The following is a 24637-nucleotide window of genomic DNA, read 5'->3' as shown; positions in this document are numbered from 1 at the left end:
CACAGTAGTTATTGGGGTCAAATTTGTCTCCACTTTTGTGGGTTGGGGTGATCAGTCCTTAGTTCCAAATATTGGGGAAGATGCCAGAGCTGAGGATGATGTAAAAGAGCTTAAGTATAGCCAATTGGAATTTGAGGTCTGTATATTTTACCATTTCATTTAGGATACCATCAACACCACAGGCCTTTTTGGGTTGTAGTTTTTGCATTTTGTCTTGTAGTTCATTCAACGTAATTGGAGAATCCAGTGGGTTCTGGTAGTCTTAAATAGTTCATTCTAAGATTTGTATTTGATCATGTTTATGTTTTTGCTGTTTGTTCTTTGTTATGGTGCCAAAAAGATTGGAGAAGTGATTTATCCATACATCTCCATTTTGGATAGCTAAATCTTTTCCAGAAGTGGTTAGAGTCTATGGATTCTTCTTCTTCAGCTGATTTCTGACGTGCTGTTCCTTCTTTTTCTGTAGTGTATTTCTGTATTGTTTTAGTGATTCACCATAGTAAAGGCGTAGGCTCAGGTTTTCTGGGTCTCTATGTTTTTGGTTGGATAGGTTTCCCAATTTCTTTCTTAGGTTTTTGCGTTCTTCATCAAACAATTTGTCATTGTTTGTCACGCCCTGATGTTAGAGATCCTTATTATTCTCTATGTTTGGTTAGGTCAGGGGGTGACTCGGGTGGGAAAGTCTATGTTTTCTATTTCTTTGTTTTTGGCCGAGTGTGGTTCCCAATCAGAGGCAGCTGTCTATCGTTGTCTCTGATTGGGGATCATATATAAGTTGTCATTTTCCTTTTGGTTTTTGGGGGATCTTGTTTTCTGTTTAGTATCTGTGCCTGACAGAACTGTTCACTTTCGTTTTGTTGCTGTAGTTATTTTGTTTTAGTGTTTTTTGAATAAACGAATCATGAACACTTACCACACTGCGCCTTGGTCTACTTCTACCACCAATGAGAGCCGTTACAGAAGATCCCACCAAAAACAGACCAAGCAGCGTGGCCAGGATGAGTGGACATGGGAGAAAATCCTGAATGGAGAAGGGCCCTGGACACGGATTGGAGAGTATCGTCGTTCAAGGGAGGAGATGGAGGCAGCAAGAGATGAACGGCGACGATACGAGGAATTAGAACAACGGAAGCCCGAGAGGCAGCTCCCCCAAATATTTTTTTTTGGGGGGGCACACAGGGAGATTGGCGGAGTCAGGGTTTAGACCTGAGCCAACTCCCCGTGCTTACCGTGGGGAGCGTGTAACCGGTCAGGCACCGTGTTATGCGGTGATGCGCATTGTATCTCCAGTGCACATTCACAGCCCGGTGCGCTCGTTGCCGGCTCCCCGCATTTGCCGGGCTAGAGTGGGCATTCAGCCAGGACGGGTTGTGCTGGCTCAGCGCTCCTGGTCTCCAGTACACCTCGTCAGTCCAGGATATCCTGCGCCGGCTCTACGCACTGTGTCGCCAGTGTGCCTTCACAGCCCAGTGCGTCCTGTGCCAGTGCCCCGCACTTGCCGGACTAAAGTGAGCATCCAGCCAGGAAGGGTTGTGCCAGCCCTACGCTCCAGACCTCCAGTTCGCCTCCACGGTCCAGTATATCCTGTGCCAGCTCCGCGCACCCGGTCTCCAGTGCATCTCCCCAGCCCAGTACATCTTGTGCCTGCTCCACGCACTCGGCCTCCAGTGCGTCTCTCCAGCCTGGTACGCCCTGTGCCTGCTCCACGCACCCAGTCTCCAGTGCGTCTCCCCAGCCTGGTAAGCCCTGTGCCAGCTCCACGCATTAGGCCTCCAGTGCGCCTTCCCAGTCCAGAGCTTCCGGCGACAGTACCCAGTCCAGAGCTTCTGGCGACAGTTCCCAGTCCAGAGCTTCCGGCGACGTTTCACAGTCCAGAACCTCCAGCGACGGTCCCCAGTCCGGAGCCTGCAGCGACGGTTCCCAGTCCAGAGCCTCCAGCGAGGGTCTCCAGTCCGGAGCTTACAGGGGGGGTTCCTAGCCTGGAGTCCCCGACGACGATCTATGGTCCGGAGGTCCCGGCGACGATCCCTGCACCAGATGCGCCATCGAAGTGGGGGGAGCCTCAAGCGGAGCGGGGTCTGCGTCCCGCACCGGAGCCTCCACCGAGAGTAGATGCCCACCCGGACCCTCCCCTATAGGTTCAGGTTTGCGGCCGGAGTCCGCACCTTTGGGGGGGGGGGGGGGGGGTACTGTCACACCCTGACCTTAGAGATCCTTATTATTCTCTATGTTTGGTTAGGTCAGTGGGTGACTCGGGTGGGAAAGTCTATGTTTTCTATTTCTTTGTTTTTGGCCGAGTGTGGTTCCCAATCAGAGGCAGCTGTCTATCGTTGTCTCTGATTGGGGATCATATATAAGTTGTCATTTTCCTTTTGGTTTTTGTGGGATCTTGTTTTCTGTTTAGTGTCTGTATAATAATATAATAAATAATCGATAACAGATAAATGCGTTAGTGTATTTACCCACCATCTTGGCACATCGTTGGTACACTGATGCGCAAACCCAACGTTTGATAGCGATGACATTACGCAACTCCAACTTCAGCCTGATCACAGCATGTATTCACTGACAGCCAGGCTGATTTATGTGATCAGGGTTCTCGCTCTCTGCTTCAGACCTGTGAGTCAGGTTGAGCCGAACACAGATGCCTCTGAGTATTAATGAGCCTATCCATCAAACTCCACCTCAGAAGACAGCAGATCTGGGTTTAAATACTATTTGAAATCCCTCCCATCTGCCTAGAGGGCCAGATGGGAGGGATTTATTGTGTTGTGAATATTCTATTGGATCCATTGCGCCAGCCAAGCTAAATCATGCCCTGATAAAGTATTTGAAATTGCTTCAAATAGTATTTGAACCCAGGTCTGGAAGACAGCCGCTGTGTGATACAATGATTGGGCAGTGTGAGATAGGTTCACTTTGATAATTAAACAAGGGGTTAGGAAATTTACTTTGGGCCGATCAACAAACATCTCTGTTTAAATGTTTGGAGACTCATGCAATCTTTTTGCTTAATTTAAGATGGAATACTTCATAAGACCTATCAGAAAGGGCATGTACACACCCGAACGCGCACACACACACACACACACACACACGCGCACACACGTACTGTACAAAACACACACACACCTTTGCTGCAGATATAAAATGCTTACTGTGGCATTACAGTAAAATGTACATGACACCAAAAATAAGTCACAGATTCACATTTGTAAAACCAGGCAGTAGGATATATTTTAGTTTCTCTAATAATGACTACAACAGTGTCCAGGGAGAGACAATATCATTGAAGCGTTTGTACTTAATACGGTAACACATTTATATTTAGCTCTTGGCTGAGATACATCTCTGCCATCTGCCAGCATCTTTCTACTTGATACTGTTTCTTCTCCAGTGAATTCCTGCACCCAGAAACATTCCTTCACTACTTGCAGAGGAAATAATTATTCCTGGTGCCCTGATATATCTCTCCCAGACTCCTCAATATTATCGCACCAATATCTAACTCATTAACGGAAACATCTGCCGTTTTCCCAACTGCTGTAGTCATGCTGTGACATGGCTCATGCTTCCTCTCTATCTCTCTCTCTCTCTCTCTCTCTCACACACACACACACACACACACACACACACACACACACACACACACACACACACACACACACACACAAACGCGACCACACACAAATCAAATGTATTTGTCACATGCTTCGTAAACAACAGTGAAATGTTTACTTACGGGTTCTTTTCCAACATAGCAGAGTTAAAGATGAAACATATATTTTTAAATAATGTGAAAATGTATGCATGCACATGTTATCACATTTTATTGGTTGCATACACATATTTAGCATATGTTATTGCTGGTGTCGAGAAATGCTTGGGTGCCTAGCTCCAACAGGGCAGTAATATCTAACAATACACAAAAAAACACACAAATCTTATAAGCAAAAGAATGGAAAAAAGAAATATAGCAATATTAGGACAAGCAATGTTGTATTCCGAGTGTGTGTGTGTGAATATATAAATATACACATATACAGTACCAGTCAAAAGTTTGGACACACTATTGTAAGTCGCTCTGCATAAGAGCGTCTGCTAAATGACTAAACTGTAAACTGTAAATAACACATATGGAATCATGTAGTAACCAAAAAATAAATCAATCTATATTTTATATTTTAGGTTCTTCAAAGTAGCCACCCTTTGCCTCGATGACAGCTTTGCACACTCTTGGCATTCTTTGAACCAGCTTCACCTGGAATGCTTTTCCAACAGTCTTGAAGGACTTCCCACATATGCTGAGCACTTGTTGGCTGCTTTTCCTTCAAGCTGCGGTCCAACACATCCCAAAACATCTCAATTGGGTTGAGGTCGGTGATTGTGGAGGCCAGGTCATCTTATGCAGCACTCCATCACTCTCCTTCTGGTCAAATAGCCTTTACACAGCCTGGAGGTGTTTTTTTGGTCATTGATTATCCTGTTGGAAAAAAATGACAGTCCCACTAAGCGCAAACCAGATGGGATGGCGTATTGCTGCAGAATGCTGTGGTAGCCATGCTGGTTAAGTGTGCCTTGAATTTTAAATAAATCACTAACAGTGTCACCAACAAAGCACCCCCACACCATCACACCTCCTCCTCCATGCTTCACGATGGGAACCACACATGCGGAGATCATCCATTCACCTACTTTGCGTCTCACAAAGATACGGCAGTTGGAACCAAAAATCTCAAATTTAGACTCATCAGACCTAAGGACAGATTTCCACCGGTCTAATATCCATTGCTCGTGTTTCTTGGCCCAAGCAAGTCTCTTCTTCTTATTGGTGTCCTTTACTAGTGGTTTCTTTGAAGCAATTCGACCATGAAGGCCTGATTCACGAAGTCTCCTCTGAACCGTTGATGTTGAGATGTGTCTGTGAAACATTTATTTGGGGTCAATTTCTGAGGCTGGTAACTCTAATTAACATCCTCTGAAGCAGAGGTAATTCTGGGTCTACCTTTCCTCATGAGATCCAGTTTCAACATAGCGCCTGATGATTTTTGCGACTGCACTTGAAGAAACATTCAAAGTTCTTGAAATGTTCCGTATTGATTGACCTTAAAGTAATGATGGACTGTCGTTTCTCTTTACTTACAGTATTTGAGCTATCTTCTGTATACCACCCTGTATACCACCCCTATTGCACAAATTAACTTTTAACAAGGCACAGCTTGTTAAAATGCATTCCAGGTGAATACCTCATGAAGCTGGTTGAGAGAATACCAAGAGTGTGCAAAGCTGTCATCAAGGCAAAGGGTGGATACTTTGAAGTATCGCAAATATTGAATATATTTTGATTTGTTTAACACTTTTTGGTTACTACATGATTCCAAATGTATTATTTCATAGCTATGTGTTCACTATTATTCCATAATATAGAAAATAGTGAAAATTAAGAAAAACCCTTGAATGAGTAGGTGTGTCCAAACTTTTGACTGGTACTATATACTGTATGTACACTACCATTCAAAAGTTTGGGGTCACTTAGAAATGTCCTTGTTTTTGAAAGAAAAGCAATAACATCAAATTGATCAGAAAAACAGTGTAGACATTGTTAATGTTGCAAATGACTACTGTAGCTGGAAACAGCAGATTTTTAATGGAATATCTACATAGGAGTACAGAGGCTCATTATCAGCAACCCTCACTCCTGTGTTCCAATGGCACGTTGTGTTAGCTAATCCAAGTTTATCATTTTAAAAGGCTAAGTGATCATTAGAAGCCCTTTTGCAATTATGTTAGCACAGTTGAAAACTGTTGTCCTGATTAAAGAAGCATTAAAACTGGCCTTCTTTAGACTAGTTCAGTATCTGGAGCATCAGCATTTGTGGGTTCGATTTCAGGCTCAAAATGGCCAGAAACAAAGACATTTCTTCTGAAACTCGTCAGGCTATTCTTGTTCTGAGAAATGAAAGCTATTCCATAAAATAAATTGTCAAGAAACTGAAGATCTCGTACATCGCTGTGTACTAATCCCTTCACAGAACAGCAAACTGGCTCTAACCAGAATAGAAAGAGGTGTGGGAGGCTATAAATATAATCAATATGTATTCTATATTATAGAAACCAGAAATGTAAGCGGTTCCACAACATAAACAGTCTCCCATTAATCAAAGTCCCACATTCATACAATATCACACAGTCCCTAAAACTAGGCCCTGAAAGTCTCCCTCCATGTTCCTCCTAGTTTGATTTGACTAGTTTGATTTGTCCTCCTCCAGGCTCCTTTACATCTCATTTTACTTAAAGTGGCACTCCAGTCTCCTTTTCAAGTAATTTAACAGCTGATTTACTTAACAAAAGGCACATCTCAATAGGTGGTCCAGGTAAGTCATGACATGGTTCAAGTAGGGGGGTGGTCCTTTCCTCTTTTGTTCTATATTGCTCCTCTATTGTTCCTCAAGCAACCCCTTGAATTCCCTACTCCTTGAAGTCTGCGGTTGTCTAAAAAACAAAACAAAAAATGTACCCTTTAGTGTGTGTACTTGACTATTTATTTATACAAAAATCGCTGGATGATGTCTTGAACAAAAGGCACATCTGAATGGGTGCATCAGGTCAGACATGACAGATGGGGTGGTGTGTAGTGGAAGTGGGTCAGCTGTTTGTTCACCCACACCCGCTCACAATTGCTAATAACCCATCCGCAACCGCCCTAATATAGGTGATAAAGTGAAAATCTGAAGCTCACACCCGACCCTAACCTGGAAATATAGAAAATGCGCTGTATGCTACAGTCAGAGACGGCAGAAATATTTTTGGGGGCCCAATTTAGATATGGTCTGCTTATACTTTCCAACATTTCAGTAGGCTATTTGTTAGTCAACTTGTCTATAATTAGATACATGCAGCGTCTCTTCGGTCATTACTTGTTGCAGTATAAGACTAAATAAACACTTGCTCATCCAGAATAATGTCATAAATCAATAGAATGCTTCAATCTAGTTGACATCAGTCAAGTTCTCTGTCATCTCTGCTTCTTTCGTTTAAGGACCGAGGAAAAAGCCAATAATAAAAAAAAAAAAGAAACATTTCTAAAGGACATCAGTTTGACTGGTTCTAAGTAAATAGAAACCCGTGAAAATGACCAGACATGTTTCTGATAAGATTTTAGTTTGGCTTGGATGCATATTTTATTGAAATACTGTCAGCTTTTATGATGCTGATAATGATAGCACTTCTACAGATGTTCTGTGCATTCACATTCTCTCAAGATGCTGAAAGAAAGAAATCATTTTTCTCCACTGCTGTTCCTGAGTCAAAATGTACATTTGGTGTAGAATGTTACTGCAAGAAATTATTTATTCTGCAGAAGTTCATATTAAGGCTATGTGAGAGGAATTACAATTGGTGTCCAGATTTCATTTTCCATTTAACACATCTGAACAGTAGACCTAGGCAACAGTTCCCTTGACATGCCAAAAGCCAATTTGAAGAGTGTCTTGTGACTTTTGAATTTGTATGGCACCTCACAATCATCACACACACAGCCAGCACTGCTATCATCCTCTTTTACCACTTCACAAATCTTTCCCAAACATTACTTTTCTGGCCCTCTAGGTGTCCTCTAGGTCAGTGAGATGTGTTTCACACATAATTGGCCATAATGATTGCGGGTCTGGGCTTCCGGTGCTCAATGGTACACCCGATGACCGCATCCGGTGTACTGACAGGGTGGACAAGATCTGAAAATGAATGTAGTCCTGCTTTTCTGTCTTTTTGCAAAGCCTCTATGTTATACTGATCACACTATACAGTGCATTTGGAAAGTATTCAGACCACTTGACTTTTTCCACATTTTGTTACATTACAGCCTTATTCTAAAATGGATTAAATTGTTATTTTTCCCTAAACAATCTTCACACAATATACCATAATGACAAAACAAAAACAGGTTGGTAGAAATGTTTGCTAATTTATTAAAAATAAAAAACAGAAATATCACATTTACGTAAGTATTCAGACCCCTTACTCAGTACTTCGTTGAAGCACCTTTGGCAGCAATTACAGCCTTGAGTCTTCTTGGGTATGGCACTATAAGCTTGGCACATCTGTATTTGGGGAGTTTCTCCCATTCATCTCTGCAGTTACTCTCAAGCTCTATGAAGCATGGTGGTGGCAGCATCATGCTGCACAGCTATTTCCAGGTCTTTCCAGAGATATTTGATTGGGTTCAATTCCGGGCTCTGGCTTGGCCACTCAAGGACATTCAGAGGCCACACCTGCGTTGTCTTGGCTGTGTGCTTAGGGTCGTTGTCCTGTTGGAAGGTGAACCTTCACCCCAGTCTGAGGTCCTTAGCACACACCGGTCTAATATCCATTGCTTGTGTTTCTTGGCCCAAGCAAGTCTCTTCTTCTTATTGGTGTCCTTTACTAGTGGTTTCTTTGAAGCAATTCGACCATGAAGGCCTGATTCACGAAGTCTCCTCTGAACCGTTGATGTTGAGATGTGTCTGTGAAACATTTATTTGGGGTCAATTTCTGAGGCTGGTAACTCTAATTAACATCCTCTGAAGCAGAGGTAATTCTGGGTCTACCTTTCCTCATGAGATCCAGTTTCAACATAGCGCCTGATGGTTTTTCCGACTGCACTTGAAGAAACATTCAAAGTTCTTGAAATGTTCCGTATTGATTGACCTTAAAGTAATGATGGACTGTCGTTTCTCTTTACTTACAGTATTTGAGCTATCTTCTGTATACCACCCTGTATACCACCCCTATTGCACAAATTAACTTTTAACAAGGCACAGCTTGTTAAAATGCATTCCAGGTGAATACCTCATGAAGCTGGTTGAGAGAATACCAAGAGTGTGCAAAGCTGTCATCAAGGCAAAGGGTGGATACTTTGAAGTATCGCAAATATTGAATATATTTTGATTTGTTTAACACTTTTTGGTTACTACATGATTCCAAATGTATTATTTCATAGCTATGTGTTCACTATTATTCCATAATATAGAAAATAGTGAAAATTAAGAAAAACCCTTGAATGAGTAGGTGTGTCCAAACTTTTGACTGGTACTATATACTGTATGTACACTACCATTCAAAAGTTTGGGGTCACTTAGAAATGTCCTTGTTTTTGAAAGAAAAGCAATAACATCAAATTGATCAGAAAAACAGTGTAGACATTGTTAATGTTGCAAATGACTACTGTAGCTGGAAACAGCAGATTTTTAATGGAATATCTACATAGGAGTACAGAGGCTCATTATCAGCAACCCTCACTCCTGTGTTCCAATGGCACGTTGTGTTAGCTAATCCAAGTTTATCATTTTAAAAGGCTAAGTGATCATTAGAAACCCTTTTGCAATTATGTTAGCACAGTTGAAAACTGTTGTCCTGATTAAAGGAGCATTAAAACTGGCCTTCTTTAGACTAGTTCAGTATCTGGAGCATCAGCATTTGTGGGTTCGATTTCAGGCTCAAAATGGCCAGAAACAAAGACATTTCTTCTGAAACTCGTCAGGCTATTCTTGTTCTGAGAAATGAAAGCTATTCCATAAAAGAAATTGTCAAGAAACTGAAGATCTCGTACATCGCTGTGTACTAATCCCTTCACAGAACAGCAAACTGGCTCTAACCAGAATAGAAAGAGGTGTGGGAGGCTATAAATATAATCAATATGTATTCTATATTATAGAAACCAGAAATGTAAGCGGTTCCACAACATAAACAGTCTCCCATTAATCAAAGTCCCACATTCATACAATATCACACAGTCCCTAAAACTAGGCCCTGAAAGTCTCCCTCCATGTTCCTCCTAGTTTGATTTGACTAGTTTGATTTGTCCTCCTCCAGGCTCCTTTACATCTCATTTTACTTAAAGTGGCACTCCAGTCTCCTTTTCAAGTAATTTAACAGCTGATTTACTTAACAAAAGGCACATCTCAATAGGTGGTCCAGGTAAGTCATGACATGGTTCAAGTAGGGGGGTGGTCCTTTCCTCTTTTGTTCTATATTGCTCCTCTATTGTTCCTCAAGCAACCCCTTGAATTCCCTACTTCTTGAAGTCTGCGGTTGTCTAAAAAACAAAACAAAAAATGTACCCTTTAGTGTGTGTACTTGACTATTTATTTATACAAAAATCGCTGGATGATGTCTTGAACAAAAGGCACATCTGAATAGGTGCATCAGGTCAGACATGACAGATGGGGTGGTGTGTAGTGGAAGTGGGTCAGCTGTTTGTTCACCCACACCCGCTCACAATAATCCCGTCACGGTATCTCTGTGCATTCAAATTGCCATCGATAAAATGGAATTATGTTTGTTTTCCGTAGCTCATGCTTGCCCACACCATAACCCCACCGCCACCAAGGAGCACTCTGTTCATAATGGTTGACATCAGCAGGCCGGTTGGACGTAGTGACAAATTCTAAAACGACGTCAGAGGCGGCTTATGGTAGAGAAATTAATATTAAATTCTCTGGCAACAGCTCTGGTGGACAATCCTACAGTCAGCATGCCAATTGCATGCACCCTCAACCTGAAAGATCTGTGGCATTGTGTTGTGTGACAAAACTGCACATTTTAGAGTGGCCTTTTATTGTCCCCTGCACGAGGTGCACCTGTGTAATGATTATCCTGTTTAATCAGATACTTGATATACCACACCTGTCAAGTGGATGGATTATCTTGGCAAAAGAGAAATGTTCACTTACAGAGATGTAAACACAGTTGTACACACAATTTGAGAGAAATTACCTTTTTGTAAATATACAACATTTCTGGGATATTTTATTTCAGCTCTTGAAATATGGGACCAGCACTACGTGTTGCGTTTATGTTTTTGTTCAATGTACAGTACCAGTCAAACGTTTGGATACACCTACTCAGTCAAGGGTTTTTCTTTATTTTTACTATTTTCTACATTGTAGAATAATAGTGAATACATCACAACTATGAAATAACACATATGGAATCATGTAGTAACCAAAAAAGTTTTAAACAAATTTAAATATATTTTAGATTTGAGATTATTCAAAGTAGCCTTTGCCTTGATGACAGCTTTGCACACTCTTGGCATTCTCTCAACCAGCTTCATGAGGTAGTCACCTGGAATGTATTTCAATTAACAGGTATAGCTTGTTAAAAGTTAATCTGCAGAATTTCTTTCCTTCTTAATGCCTTTGAGCCAATCAGATGTGTTGTGACACTTTTAAAGTTTCTTCAAGTGCAGTCGCAAAAACCATCATGCGCTATGATGAAATTGGCTCTCATGAGGACTGCCACAGGAAAGGAAGACCCAGAGTTTCCTTTGCTGCAGAGGATACGTTCATTAGAGTTACCAGCCTCAGAAATTGCAGCCCAAATAAATGCTTCACAGAGTTCAAGTAACAGACACATCTCAACATCAACGATTCAGAGGAGACTGTGTGAATCAGGCCTTCATGGTCAAATTACTGCAGAGAAACCACTACTAAATGGCACCAATAAGAAGAATATACTTGCTTAGGCCAAGAAACACGAACAATGAACAGTGACCGGTGGAAATATGTCCTTTGTTCTGATGATTCCAAATGTAAGATTTTTTTGTGTCTTTGTGAGACGCAGAGTAGGTGAACTGATGATCTCCCCGTGTGTGGTTCCCACCGTGAAGCATGGAGGAGGAGGTGTGATGGTGTGGGGGTGCTTTGCTGGTGACAGATTTATTTAGATTTCAAGGCACACAGAACCAGCATTCTGCCACAGCATTCTGCAGCAATACGCCATCCAATCCAACTTAGTTGCACTATCATTTGTTTTTCAACAGGACAATTATCCAACACACCTCCTGGGCTATTTGACCAAGAAGGAGAGTGATGGAGTATTGCATAAGATGACCTGGCCTCCACAATCACCCGAACTTAACCCAATTGAGATGGTTTGGGACGAGATGGACCGCAGAGTGAAGGGAAGCAGCCAACAAGTGTTCTGCATATGTGGGAACTCCTTCAAGACTGTTGGAAAAGCATTGAGAGAATGCCAAGAAGTCATGTATTTGTACCTTTATTTAACTAGGCAAGTCAGTTAAGGCAAGTCAGCAAGTCAGTTAGGCAAGTCAGTTATTTTCAATGACAGCCTAGGAACAGTGGGTTAACTGCCTGTTCAGGAGCAGAATGACAGATTTGTACCTTGTCAGCTCAGGGATTTGAACTTGCAACCTTTCGGTTACTAGTCCAACGCGCTAACCACTAGGCTACCCTGCCACCCCAGGACTCTATGTCATCAAGGCAAAAGGTGGCTACTTTGAAGAATCTCAAATATAAAATATATTTTGATTTGTTTAACACTTTTTTAATAGTTTTGATGTCTTCACTATTATTCTACAATGTAGAAAATAGTCCCAATAGTCATGAGTCGGTGTCCAAACTTTTGAATGGCAATGTATATCAATCAATCAATCAATCTTTATTGTCCCAATTTGGAACTTTGTTGTGCAGTCACGTTTCAGCAATAAAAACAATATTAAAAACAGTGACAACCATACAACAGATATGCACATAAGATAAATAATGAGCTCGGTTTCAGTCTTAAAATCATATTGGTCTAAACGGTGACATGTGGGGGGTGATTCCTGCTCTGGCCTCATCGTGCATTGTCCATTCACAATGAATGCCGGAACCTTGTGTTACACTATGAGCAGACAAATAAACAGGAAGTTGAAACTTCCTGATTCTACCAGTGAAATGCGCTTGTTCTAGGTTGGGTTGAGGAGATTTTTAATGTTTATGACAAAACATAATGTTGTTAATATAATAATGACTGTATACAGTGGCAGAGCTAAGATGAATTGTCCCTTTAACCTTAGCTCCATGATGCACGTTAGACGAGTCATCTGAATTCATTCACCTCTTACTGTATCTCCTCACCACTGTCAGATCATCAGGCAGAGGAGAGGAGGAGGAGGAGGAGGAGAAGATGAGAAATGAGAAGGAGAGAAGGAGAAGGAGAGGATGAGAAAGGAGTAGGAGAGGATGAGGAGGAGGAGAGATGAGATAGAGGAGAGGAGGAAAAATGAGTAGGAGAGGAGATGGAGGAGAAAGAGGAGTAGGTGGAGAAGAGAAGGAAGAGGGGAGGAGGAGAGGAGAAGGGAAGGAGGAAGGAGAGGAGAAGTGGGAGAAGGAGGAGAAGAAGGAGAGGAGGAGGAGGAGGAGGAGAGGATTCATGCAGCCAGAACCTGGCTGAGACAGAGAGAGGAGATCTTCATGAATCTTTAATCAGGCTCCTCTATACTTAGGCCTTCTCAGCTTCTCCAGTTTCGGACATTTAGATGAAATCTGCTCTTCATATTGTGAGGACGTGATAAGCCAAGGTCAGCACACTGACTAACCACAGACATAAAAACCTGCTTCTTCTGACCCATCTATATGCCTCAGTTAGCTTAGTACTGTAAGTGCTGTATTTATCTCACTTCATTTAGCTCAACAGCAAACAGCATTATAGTTATTTTTAGAGTTCTGGAAGTGAAAAGAATAATGCTCCATTACAATACCTACAAAACCCAATTTTTAATTGTCTGTCTTAATGGACTTACTATACACGGATTCAAATACTTGCCTATTATTTCTATGTGAATGGTGACAATGCATGGAACACTAGAGGAGTCTGTGTCGGCACGCGTTTAAAAGTGGGGAATCATTTTTCAATTTAGACCTTTGTCTCCCCACACAGAACCTTAATGGCCACGGTGAGGCGTCTATGTAATTATGATAAGTCATTTGCCTCTCAGTTTCACTTCTGCTGCTGTACAAAGACACTGCACTGCATGACAAACTCCTCCTGGTTCTAGGCTTTCATCACTCAAATCAATGGCCCATTTCATCGAAATACAATCCTTCCCCTGTCTCCGCAGCAGGACGATTAAGTTCCATTCAAATTCTGCTGACATGATTTTATCTCCTCTGCAGGGGGTTGTGGGTAAAGAAAAAACCTGAACCAGACAGAAATGACAGGTGAAATGTTGGAGAAAATAAATGTTCCTCAGCTTACTGTAAATCAAAATGCTGTGTTGTAAAAGAAAATAAAATGTACCTGAAATGTTTTAAGTTCCTAAGATACAGTAGTTTAAATATCTGATTGCTTGTCTTAGTTACTGCTGACAAAGCCTTTGAGATGATTAAAAGATTTCCATGGGCTTTTTCAAAAGAATAACAGTGATATATTGAAACCTCTACTGTACTGGAAATCAGCATATGTTTGCTTCATAATGCATGATGAATGGGCTCAGAAGAGATTTGGTCCGGCCATCTGACACCTTAACAGTTTACATTTCAGAGCAGATACAATTTTAGAAATAGCTAGTATTCCCAACTGTTAAGAAAAAATGACCATAAAATGAGGGACAAAAACTTGTGGCAACTGTTTAAAAAAGTGGTTTGGCATTGCACCATATAGGGAATGGCATCACACCGTAGGAACTGGCATTGCCTACTAGGGATAATAATCACGCCTGAGACAGAAAAATGCACACTTTGTCTCGTACCTGAATTTTAATCACCCCAGAGCTACGTACAATATTCCTTTAATCAACATGCCAGGAATGCTTTCCAACAATGCCAAATGCTTAATCCTAATGAGCAGCTTGTGAATTTTAATCATCTACTCCACAATTTGAAAAGGAAGACATATTTAACATATTTGTTAACCTATTTGTTAACATATTTTGAATGTTTAAGTCATATTTACCCCAAAAGGTATTACTGTACTGTAAAATACGTAGTCTGCATCTACTGAGCTCATTTACTTTTTTTATTCTCATATTTTCTTATTGTTGAAGCGTTATTGAGAGGGAACCCACAAGTAAACATTTTGTTGCACTGTGTATACCAGATGTATCCTGTGCGAGAATAAACTTGAACTTGAACTTAAGGTGTGGTGGGCATCTCTTCTCATGACCGCTTTGGACACAGCTGGAATGACGTAGAACAAAATTCATCTTGGCCACAATAAATCTCCTAATTTAAATCTCCTGACATTCATAAACATCATCCATAAACATAAATTAAATTATAATTAAACTCACCATCTGGTATATCTTCAAAACCATCTCTTGAAGCAACAAACTACTTGAATTACTACAATTAAACAAAAAGACCCCCTACAGACTTTAAAAGTGCCAACACAATTATATTACCTTATATTCAAATTTATTCATAACTTAAGCAAGAGACAGGATCCTCTTTCAAAGAATTAATTACAACAATCCATCGCCTGGGTGCTTAAGCTCGGTAAGGCTTTAATTCTTCAACTCATTGACAGCATCTGTCTGGTTTTAATATATTTCATAACTGAGTGTACCCAATTAGATCCCTGATTTAGATATATTATAACATTGTTGGAAATGTTATGTAGCTCTTTCTATCTGGAATTCTGGAGACTCGGAAAGATCAAAAGTCCTCCGTGGATCAGTGCTTACTACTTTACTCTGACAGATCCCCTTCAGTTAAAGCCGCTGATACCCCTAGACTGCCTCTGAGACTGCCCCATCCATCCATTCTTACCGTTGTAAAGTTCTCCGGACCGCACTCCCTCCCTCTGTATTTGCAGTCGAGCAGCATCTCGTCTATGTTGTGACTCGTCCGCTGCACAAACTCCAGCATGTTGAATGTCTTGCTGGGGAAGAACTTACTGTTGTCTGTGGGCTTCCCCAGTGCAGCCAGGAAGTCATCAAAGTCTCCCTGCTCCACGCCGAGCATCCCGGCCATCCAGAACAGGTCGTTCCTCGTCATCTGGGACTTACGGAAGCTGTTATAGTTACAGAGAGTAATGGCTGGGAAGGGCATAACAGGGCTGTCCATCTCATCCAGGATGGTGACGTGGGGGTACTGGTAGTACAGCATCACCATTCCTGCCACCTGGTAGAGGAAGGAAGACAGGGAGCTGGTGAACGCGACGGACCAGAGAAGACGCCGGATGGTCACCCCGCCGGGAAGGAAGATGTGGCTGAGGCCGTGGAGGGTGCAGTTGGCCCCGAACACCGTGATGTCAGAGGGCCCCCGGGGCTGCTCTTCTTCCTCTGTCGGGGAACCCATCCTCCTAAATCAAGTAGCGAATTTGATTTGATTTTTGATTTGAATGTAGGAGTTCCTTCACAACCACAATGTCTGCTCTGTTGGCCTGGGAAAGCTCTAAAAGACAGTTCCATTCAACCACAACTTCTGCTACTGTACACAAACTCCTGGTGCTCCTGTGAAGCTCAGAGAGACCGTTGATGGCAGGGAGGTTGTCCAAAAGTAAAAGGGGCGAAGGCAATAGAACCAGGAAGGGTCCAGTTTCCACAGCACCCAAGGGAGGACAAGGGGTGGGTTATCATCAGAAGCAGGAAAGGAGAAATGGATTGCTGAATCAGCCAATCCTTTGCGAGATCTTAGAGGTCACATTGAAGAGCAGGAGATAGAGTTTCATTAGGATATGAGACATAGGGCTGGGTGGGGCAGAGGGTTCAATCAGAGACACAGACTCCACAGCAATGACGCACATTGAATTGAATTATAGGAGATACGGGACTAGAAATTCACAGGCGGCACATATAAGAAAGTACTATATGCCTAGAAGAAACGTAAAGAAACGTCTTTGGATCTCAATGTTCTCTGCATGATGTGGCTACAAGGCCATGATCAACATGGAGTTATGTTATTGAATAGACAGACACTGGAATTCATATTTTCACTGGCAGCATAACGGTACTATGCTACAGAATACAGGAGAAGTTAGGTATCAATATTTGAATAAATGTATCATTTAGATATTTTTTTATTTTTTGCTACTTCAATGATTTTAACAAGTCATCTGTCTGGCCTGACTCATCTAGCAAACCAGTTCCATCCAATGACTTTAAGGCTGTTCCACAATCTAATGAAAAAAACATGTCTGCATCGCCTGTATGCTTCTCCAAAACCAAAACGTCAACTAGAGGGAGCTGGACTCTTAACTTTGCTCAGCAGTTTACAGCGTGTCTTATTCTGCAGTCTCCCTACAACATACATAATTAATGAACCTCCCTCCCTGCTACAGACGAAGGTAAGGTATAATGGGGACTAGGCCGATGTGATGCAAGCCTGGCTAAGGCCATTATTATAGGCATCTATTCCCATTCAAAATTTGATTTGGTGCAGACATCCTAGGGCAGATATTCAGGTTAAAGAAATGTCGAGGTTACTGAGGAGCTCTTTCAAATTGTTTATGAGCTTTATGTTTTACCAAACATAACTATATATAGACATGTTCAATCTTTATTATTATTATTATGTTTATAATTGTAATTCAGTGTGATGTAGATCGTAGGTGGGCAAGAGAATTTGGTCAAAGACCTTGGTGAACTGTATCAAATATACTCTTGTATTTGAAGAGCTAATGTTTGAGTTGGTTTTACAGCCACTGTGGTGAAGTGAATTTCCTGTGGAGAATTTCAACAGTGGGAAAGGGCTTAGAATAATCTCTGTTCCCTTTGTCCCAACGCAGGGAACAGACAGGACTGTGCAGGAGGGTGGCTGTGAACACTATCTTTACAATAGTCAGAAAATAAATCCCATTCCACCTTGGGCTGGCAGCACAGACCATAGAGTTTGTATGAAAAGTGGTTGTAACTGAATTAAGGTTTAGGTGAGGGTTATCAGGGTTCCAATCAGAATGCTGTTGTGAACCCATAAATTATAGTATATGATTTTGGGTGACATGTTTACATTGAGTTGCTCTTATACCTGTGTAATAACGCTGTAAATACTCTAGTAAAAACATAACAGTGAAGCTGGCCTATACAACAGTAAGTACAATGAACAGAAATATAAACGCAACATGTAAAGTGTTGGTCACATGTTTCGTTGGTTGAAATAAAAGATCCCAGAAATGTTCCAGATGCACAAAAAGTTCATTTCTCTCAAATGTTGTGCACAAATCTGTTTACATCCCTTTTAGTGAGCATTTCCATCCACCTGACAGGTGTGGCATATCAAGAAGCTGATTAAACAGCATGATCATTACACAGGTGCACCTTGTGCTGGGGACAATAAAAGGTCACTATAAAATGTGCGGTTTTGTCACACAGAGCAATGCCACAGAAGTCACAAGTTATGAGGGATCGTGCAATTGGCATAATGACTGCATTAATGTCCACCAGAGCTGTTGCCAGAGAATGCAATATTAATTTCTCTACAAACGTTGTTTTAGAGAATTTGGTAGTATGTCCAACCGGGCACACAACCGCAGACCATGTGTAACCATACCAGCCCAGGACCTCCACATCCAGCTTCTTCACCTGTGGGATCACCTGAGGCCAGCCACCCGGATAGCTGATGAAACTGTGGGTTTGCACAACCAAATCATTTCTGCACAAACTGTCAGAAACAGTCTCAGGGAAGCTCATCTGAGTGCTTGTTGTCCTCACAAGGGTCTTGACCTGACTGTAGTTTGGCGTCATAACCAACTTCAGTGGGCAAATGCTCACCTTTGATGGCCACTGGCATGCTGGAGAAGTGTGCCCTTCACGGATGAATCCTGGTTTCAACTGTACCAGGCAGATGGCAGACAGCGTGTATGTCCCAGTTCTTCCATGGCCTGCATATTCACCAGACATGTCACCCATTGAGCATTTTTTGGCATGCTCTGGATCGACATGTACTACAGCATGTTCCAGTTCCTACGAATTTCCAGCAACTTCCCACAGCCATTGAAGAGGAGTGGGACAACAATGAACAGCACACAATCAACAGCCTGATCAATTCTATGCGAAGGAGATGTGTCGCGCTGCATGAGGCCAATGTTGGTCACACCAGATACTGACTGGTTTTCTGATCCACGCCCCTACCTTTTTTTAAAGTTATCTTTGAACGACAAGTGCATATCTGTATTTCCAGTTACAGTTGAAGTTGGAAGTTTACATACACCTTAGCCAAATACATTTAATCCCAGTAAAAATTCTCACTCTTAGGTCAGTTAGGATCTCCACTTTATTTTAAGAATGTGAAATGCCAGAATAATAGTAGACAGAATTATTTATTTCAGCTTTAATTTCTTTCATCACATTCCCAGTGGGTCAGAGGTTTACATACACTCAATTAGTTTTTGGTAGCATTGCCTTTAAATTGTTTATCTTGGGTCAAATGTTTTGGGTAGCCTTCCACAAGCTTCCCACAATAAGTTGGGTGAATTTTGGCCCATTCCTCCTGACAGAGCTGGTGTAACTGAGTCAGGTTTGTAGGCCTCCTTGCTCACACACGCTTTTTCAGCTCTGCCAACAAATTTTCAATGGGATTGAGGTCAGGGCTTTGTGACGGCCACTCCAATACCTTGACTTTGTTGTCCTTAAGCTATTTTGTCACAACTTTGGAAGTATGCTTGGGGTCATTGTCCATTTGGAAGACCCATTTGCGACCAAGCTTTAACTTCCTGACTGATGTCTTGGGATGTTGCATTAATTATATCCACATAGTTGTCCTTCCTCATGATGCCATCTATTTTGTGAAGTGCACCAGTCCCTCCTGCGGCAAAGCACCCCCACAACATGATGCTACCACCCCGTGCTCCACGGTTGGGATGATGTTCTTCGGCTTGCAAGCCTCCCCCTTTTTCCTACAAACATAACGATGGTCATTATGGCCAAACAGTTCTATTTTTGTTTCATCAGACCAGAGGACATTTCTCCAAAAAGTACAATCTTTGTCTCCACGTGCAGTTGTAAATCGTAGTCTGGCTTTTTTATGGCAGTTTTGGAGCAGTGGCTTCTTCCTTGCTTCAGGTTAGGTCAATATAGGACTCGTTTTACTGTGGCTATAGATACTTTTGTACCTGTTTCCTCCAGCATCTTCACAAGGTCCTTTGCTGTTGTTCTGGGATTGATTTGCACTTTTCGCACCAAAGTATGTCTAGGAGACAGAACGTGTCTCCTTCCTGAGCGTATGACGGCTGCGTGGTCCCATGGTGTTTATACTTGCGTACGATTGTTTGTACAGATGAACGTGGTACATTCAGGTGTTTGGAAATTGCTCCCATGGATGAACCAGACTTGTTGAGGTCTACAAATCCACTGGTGCACCTCCAATTGACTCAAATTATGTCAATTAGCATATCAGAAGCTTCTAAAACCATGACATCATTTTCTGGAATCATTTTCAGCTTTTCCAAGATGTTTAAAGGCACAATCAACTTAGTGTATTTAAACTTCTGACCCACTGGAATTGTGATACAGTGAATTGTAAGTAAAATAATCTGTCTGTAAATAATTGTTGGAAAAATTTCTTGTGTCATGCACAAAGTAGATGTCCTAACCGACTTGCCAAAACTATAGTTTGTTAACAAGAAATTTGTGGAGTGGTTGAAAAACGAGATGTAATGACTCCAACCTAAGTGTTTGTAAATGTATGACTTCAACTGTATGTGAAATCCATAGATTAGGGCCTAATTTATTTATTTCAATGGACTGTTTTCCTTATATGAACTGTAACTCTGTAAAATCGTTGAAATTGTTGCATGTTGCATGCGTTTATATTTTCTGTTCAGTGTAGATCCGTTTAAACAGCAAACACACACCACATACTTACTCCAAATGGGGCAACACTACTGTGTGTCTCCAGAATACTATCTTTGCAATTATGAGAGCAAACGTCACCCATGGGAGGCCTAATCCTGAGTTTGTGGTGATGTGAAAGCACATTTCAGTAATTAACCTCTGCACCCTGAGTAGAGTACAAGTCCCTGGGACTCTGTGATCGATAGGGCACCAAGAGTTTTTCACACGCTGGAAGTTAGCTATAGGTGCATGGTTAATACCCTGCCTCCAAACATCATCACATCAGTAGATTAGGACTTTTTTGCAGCAGGGCTGGCCGGCCAAACTCTTTTTTTATCTTCTTCCCTACAGTGGGGCGAGAGAAGCTGGAGCAGAGCTGCATTCACACGTGTGGAGATTACTGATCTCTTCGGAGACTAAGTGCCCCTTCTCATCATCCACTTTGTATCCCGGCCCAGCCATGCGATGGGAATGTCAGGGAGATCTGGTGTAGTGTATCTATAACTGGCTGAGCACATGCTATAAGCAAACTACAAGGCTGCCATTTTCATAATGCTGAAAGGGCATTTGAATAAGCAGCATTGAGGGAGATGTTCTTTCTCTCTATTCTTTACATGATAATTACTTTCTCACCTGTTTTGTACAAGACCCCATCATCATCATCATCTGGAGAAACACCTTAGAAACTATGTGTCCCCAACCGTGCCCCCAACAGATTGTGTTTTTTGTTCGTTTATCTGCAATGTTTGTAACTTATTTCTTTACTATTTTTGTACATAATGTTGCTGCTACCATCTCCTATGACTGAAAATAACTTCTAGACATCAGGACTGTGATTACTCACCACAGACTTTTACGATTCTGACGAGCCGATATACGGCTCCCCCGGGAACAGGCCCCGACCCCAGAGATCTGCGTGAAGAGGAGGTCGGAGAAAGAGAGGCCGGAGGGCAGGCTGCCTTCTGAGGAGTAAGAGGCGATCGAATAAACCCCCACTCCCCTCAGTTCTGCTCCAAACATGCAATCTTTGGACAATAAAATGGACAAGTTATTGGGAAGATTGAACTACCAACGGGACATTAACAACTGTAACATCTTATGCTTCACGGAGTCATTGCTGAACGACAACAATATCAACATACAGCTGGCTGGTTATACGATGTACCGGCAGGATAGAACAGCGGCGTCTGGGAGGACAAGGGGCAGCAGTCTATGTATCTTTGTAAACAACAGCTGGTGCACGATATCTAAGGAAGTCTCGAACCATTGCTCGCCTGAGGTAGAGTTTCTCATGATAAGCTGCAGACCACATTACCTACCGAGAGAGTTCTCATCTATATTCTTTGTAGCTGTTTACATACCACCACAGTCAGAGGCTGGCACCAAGATAGCATTGAATGAGCTGTATTCCTCCATAAGCAAACAAGAAAATGCTCACCCAGAGCTGGCGCTCCTAGTAGCCGGGGACTTTAATGCAGGGAAACTTAAATCAGTTTGACCTAATTTCTATCAAAATGTTAAATGTGCAACCAGAGGGAAAAGAACTCTGGACCACCTATACTCCACACACACAGATACATACAAAGATCTCTCTCGCCCTCCATTTGGCAAATCTGACCATAATTATATCTGGGGTTATATCCTGGGGTTATATCCTGCCTGTTTGGCCCTGTCCGGGGGTATCATCGGATGGGGCCACAGTGTCTCCTGCCCCCTCCTGTCTCAGCCTCTAGTATTTATGCTGCAGTAGTTTATGTGTCGGGGGGCTAGGGTCAGTCTGTTATATCTGGAGTATTTCTTCTGTCTTATCCGGTGTCCTGTGTGAATTTAAGTACGCTCTCTCAAATTCTCTCTTTCTTTCTTTTTCTCTCTCGGAGGACCTGAGCCCTAGGACCATGCCTCAGAACTACCTGGCATGAGGACCCCTTGTTTTCCCCAGTCCACCTGGCCGTGCTGCTGCTCCAGTTTCAACTGTTCTGCCTGCGGCTATGGAACCCTGACCTGTTCACTATGATTACTATTTTTTGAGCATGCTGGTCATTTATGAACATTTGAACATCTTGGCCATGTTCTGTTATAATCTCCACCCGGCACAGCCAGAAGAGGACTGGCCACCTCTCATAGCCTGGTTCCTCTCTAGGTTTCTTCCTAGGTTTTGGCCTTTCTAGGGAGTTTTTCCTAGCCACCGTGCTTCTACACCTGCATTGCTTGCTGTTTGGGGTTTTAGGCTGGGTTTCTGTACAGCACTTTGATATATCAGCTGATGTAAGAAGGGCTATATAAATACATTTGATTTTGATATCTTCCTGATTCCTGCTTACAAGCAAAAATTAAAGCAGGAAGCACCAGTGACTAGATCAATAAAAAGTGGTCAGATGAAGCAGATGCTAAGCTACAGGACTGTTTTGCTAGCACAGACTGAAATATGTTCCGGGATTCCTCCAATGGCATTGAGGAGTACACCACATCAGTCATTGGCTTCATCAATAAGTGCATTGATGACATCATCCCCACAGTGACCGTACATACATATCCCATCCAGAAACCATGGATTACAGGCAGCATCCGCACTGAGCTAAAGGCTAGAGCTGCCGCTTTCAAGGAGCTGGACACTAATTTATAAGCTTATAAGAAACTTACAAGAAATCCCGCTATGCCCTCCGACGAACCATCAAACAGGTAAAGCGTCAATACAGGACTAAGATCGAGTCATACTACACTGGCTCTGACACTCGTCGGATGTGACAGGGCCTGTAAACCATTACAGACTACAAAGGGAAGCACAGCCGAGAGCTGCCCAGTGACACGAGCCTACCGGACGAGCTAAACTACTTCTACGCTCGCTTTGAGGCAAATAACACTGAAACATGCATGAGAGCACCAGCTGTACCGGAAGACTCTATGTTCACGCTCTCCGCAGCTGATGTGAGTAAGACCTTTAGACAGGTCGACATTCACAAGGCCGCAGGGCCAGACGGATTACCAGGACATGTACTGTGAGCATGCGCTAACCAACTAGTGTCTTCACTGACATTTTCAACTTCACCCTGTCCGAGTCTGTAATATCAACATGTTTTAAGCAGACCACCATAGTGCCTGTGCCCAAGAACACTAAGGTAACCTGCCTAAATGACTACTGACCCATAGCACTCATGTCTGTAGCCATGAAGTGCTTTGAAAGGCTGGTCATGGCTTACATCAACACCATCATCCCAGAAACCCTAGACCCACTCCAATTTGCATACCGCCCCAACAGATCCACAGATGATGCAGTCTCTATTGCACTCCACACTGCTCTTTCCCACCTGGACAGAAGGAACACCTATGTGAGAATGCTATTCATTGACTCCAGCTCAGCATTCAACACCATAGTGCCCTCAAAGCTCATCAATAAGCTAAGGACCCTGGGACTAAACACCTCCCTCTGCAACTCGATCCTGGACTTCCGGACGGGCCGCCCCCAGGTGGTAAGGGTAGGTAGCAACACATCTGCCATGCTGATCCTCAACACAGGGGCCCCTCCTGTACTCCCTGTTCACTCATGACTACACAGCCAGGCACGACTCCAACACCATCATTAAATTTGCATTAAATCACTGACAGCCTATAGGGAGGAGGTCAGAGACCTGGCCGTGTGGTGCCAGGACAACAACCTCTCCCTCAACGTGATCAAGACAAAGGAGATTATTGTGGACTACAGGAAAAAGAGGAACGAGCACGCCCCCATTCTCATCGACGCGGCTGCAGTGGAGCAGGTTGAGAGCTTCCACATCACCAACAAACTAACATGGTCCAAGCACACCATGACAGTGAAGTGGTCACGACAAAACCTATTCCCCCTCAGGAGACTGAAAAGATTTGGCATGGGTCCTCAGATCTTCAGAAGGTTCTACAGCTACACCATCAAGAGCACCCTGACTGGTTGCAACACTGCCTGGTATGGAAACTGCTCGGCCTCCTACTGCAAGGCACTTCAGAGGGTAGTGCTAACGGCCCAGTACATCACTGGGGCCAAGCTTCCTGTCATCCAGGACCTCTATATCAGGCGGTGTCAGAGGAAGGCCATGAAAATTGTCAGAGATTCCAGCCACTCTAGTCATAGAC

The 24637-nt window shown here is 42.6% G+C and overlaps 1 protein-coding gene across 2 annotated transcripts in view; it reads right to left on the bottom strand.

Moving 5' to 3' along the window:
- Positions 1–24637, bottom strand: part of LOC115157185 (acid-sensing ion channel 1C-like) — a 165848-nt gene that overhangs the window by 48798 nt on the left and 92413 nt on the right. The window contains exon 1 of one of the 2 annotated variants that reach the window (XM_029705223.1): positions 15531–16185. The exons of the other annotated variant lie outside the window; for it this stretch is intronic. Within the exon in view, the coding sequence (XP_029561083.1) occupies positions 15531–16061 (531 nt within the window). The 5' untranslated portion in view covers positions 16062–16185. Of the gene's footprint in view, positions 1–15530; positions 16186–24637 lie in introns of those variants that run through there. 2 annotated transcript variants of the gene reach the window in all.

The sequence above is a fragment of the Salmo trutta genome, chromosome 21 (genome assembly GCF_901001165.1).
Source record: "Salmo trutta chromosome 21, fSalTru1.1, whole genome shotgun sequence".
Classification (NCBI taxonomy): domain Eukaryota; kingdom Metazoa; phylum Chordata; class Actinopteri; order Salmoniformes; family Salmonidae; genus Salmo; species Salmo trutta.
This window is presented reverse-complemented; position numbering and strand designations above follow the sequence as displayed.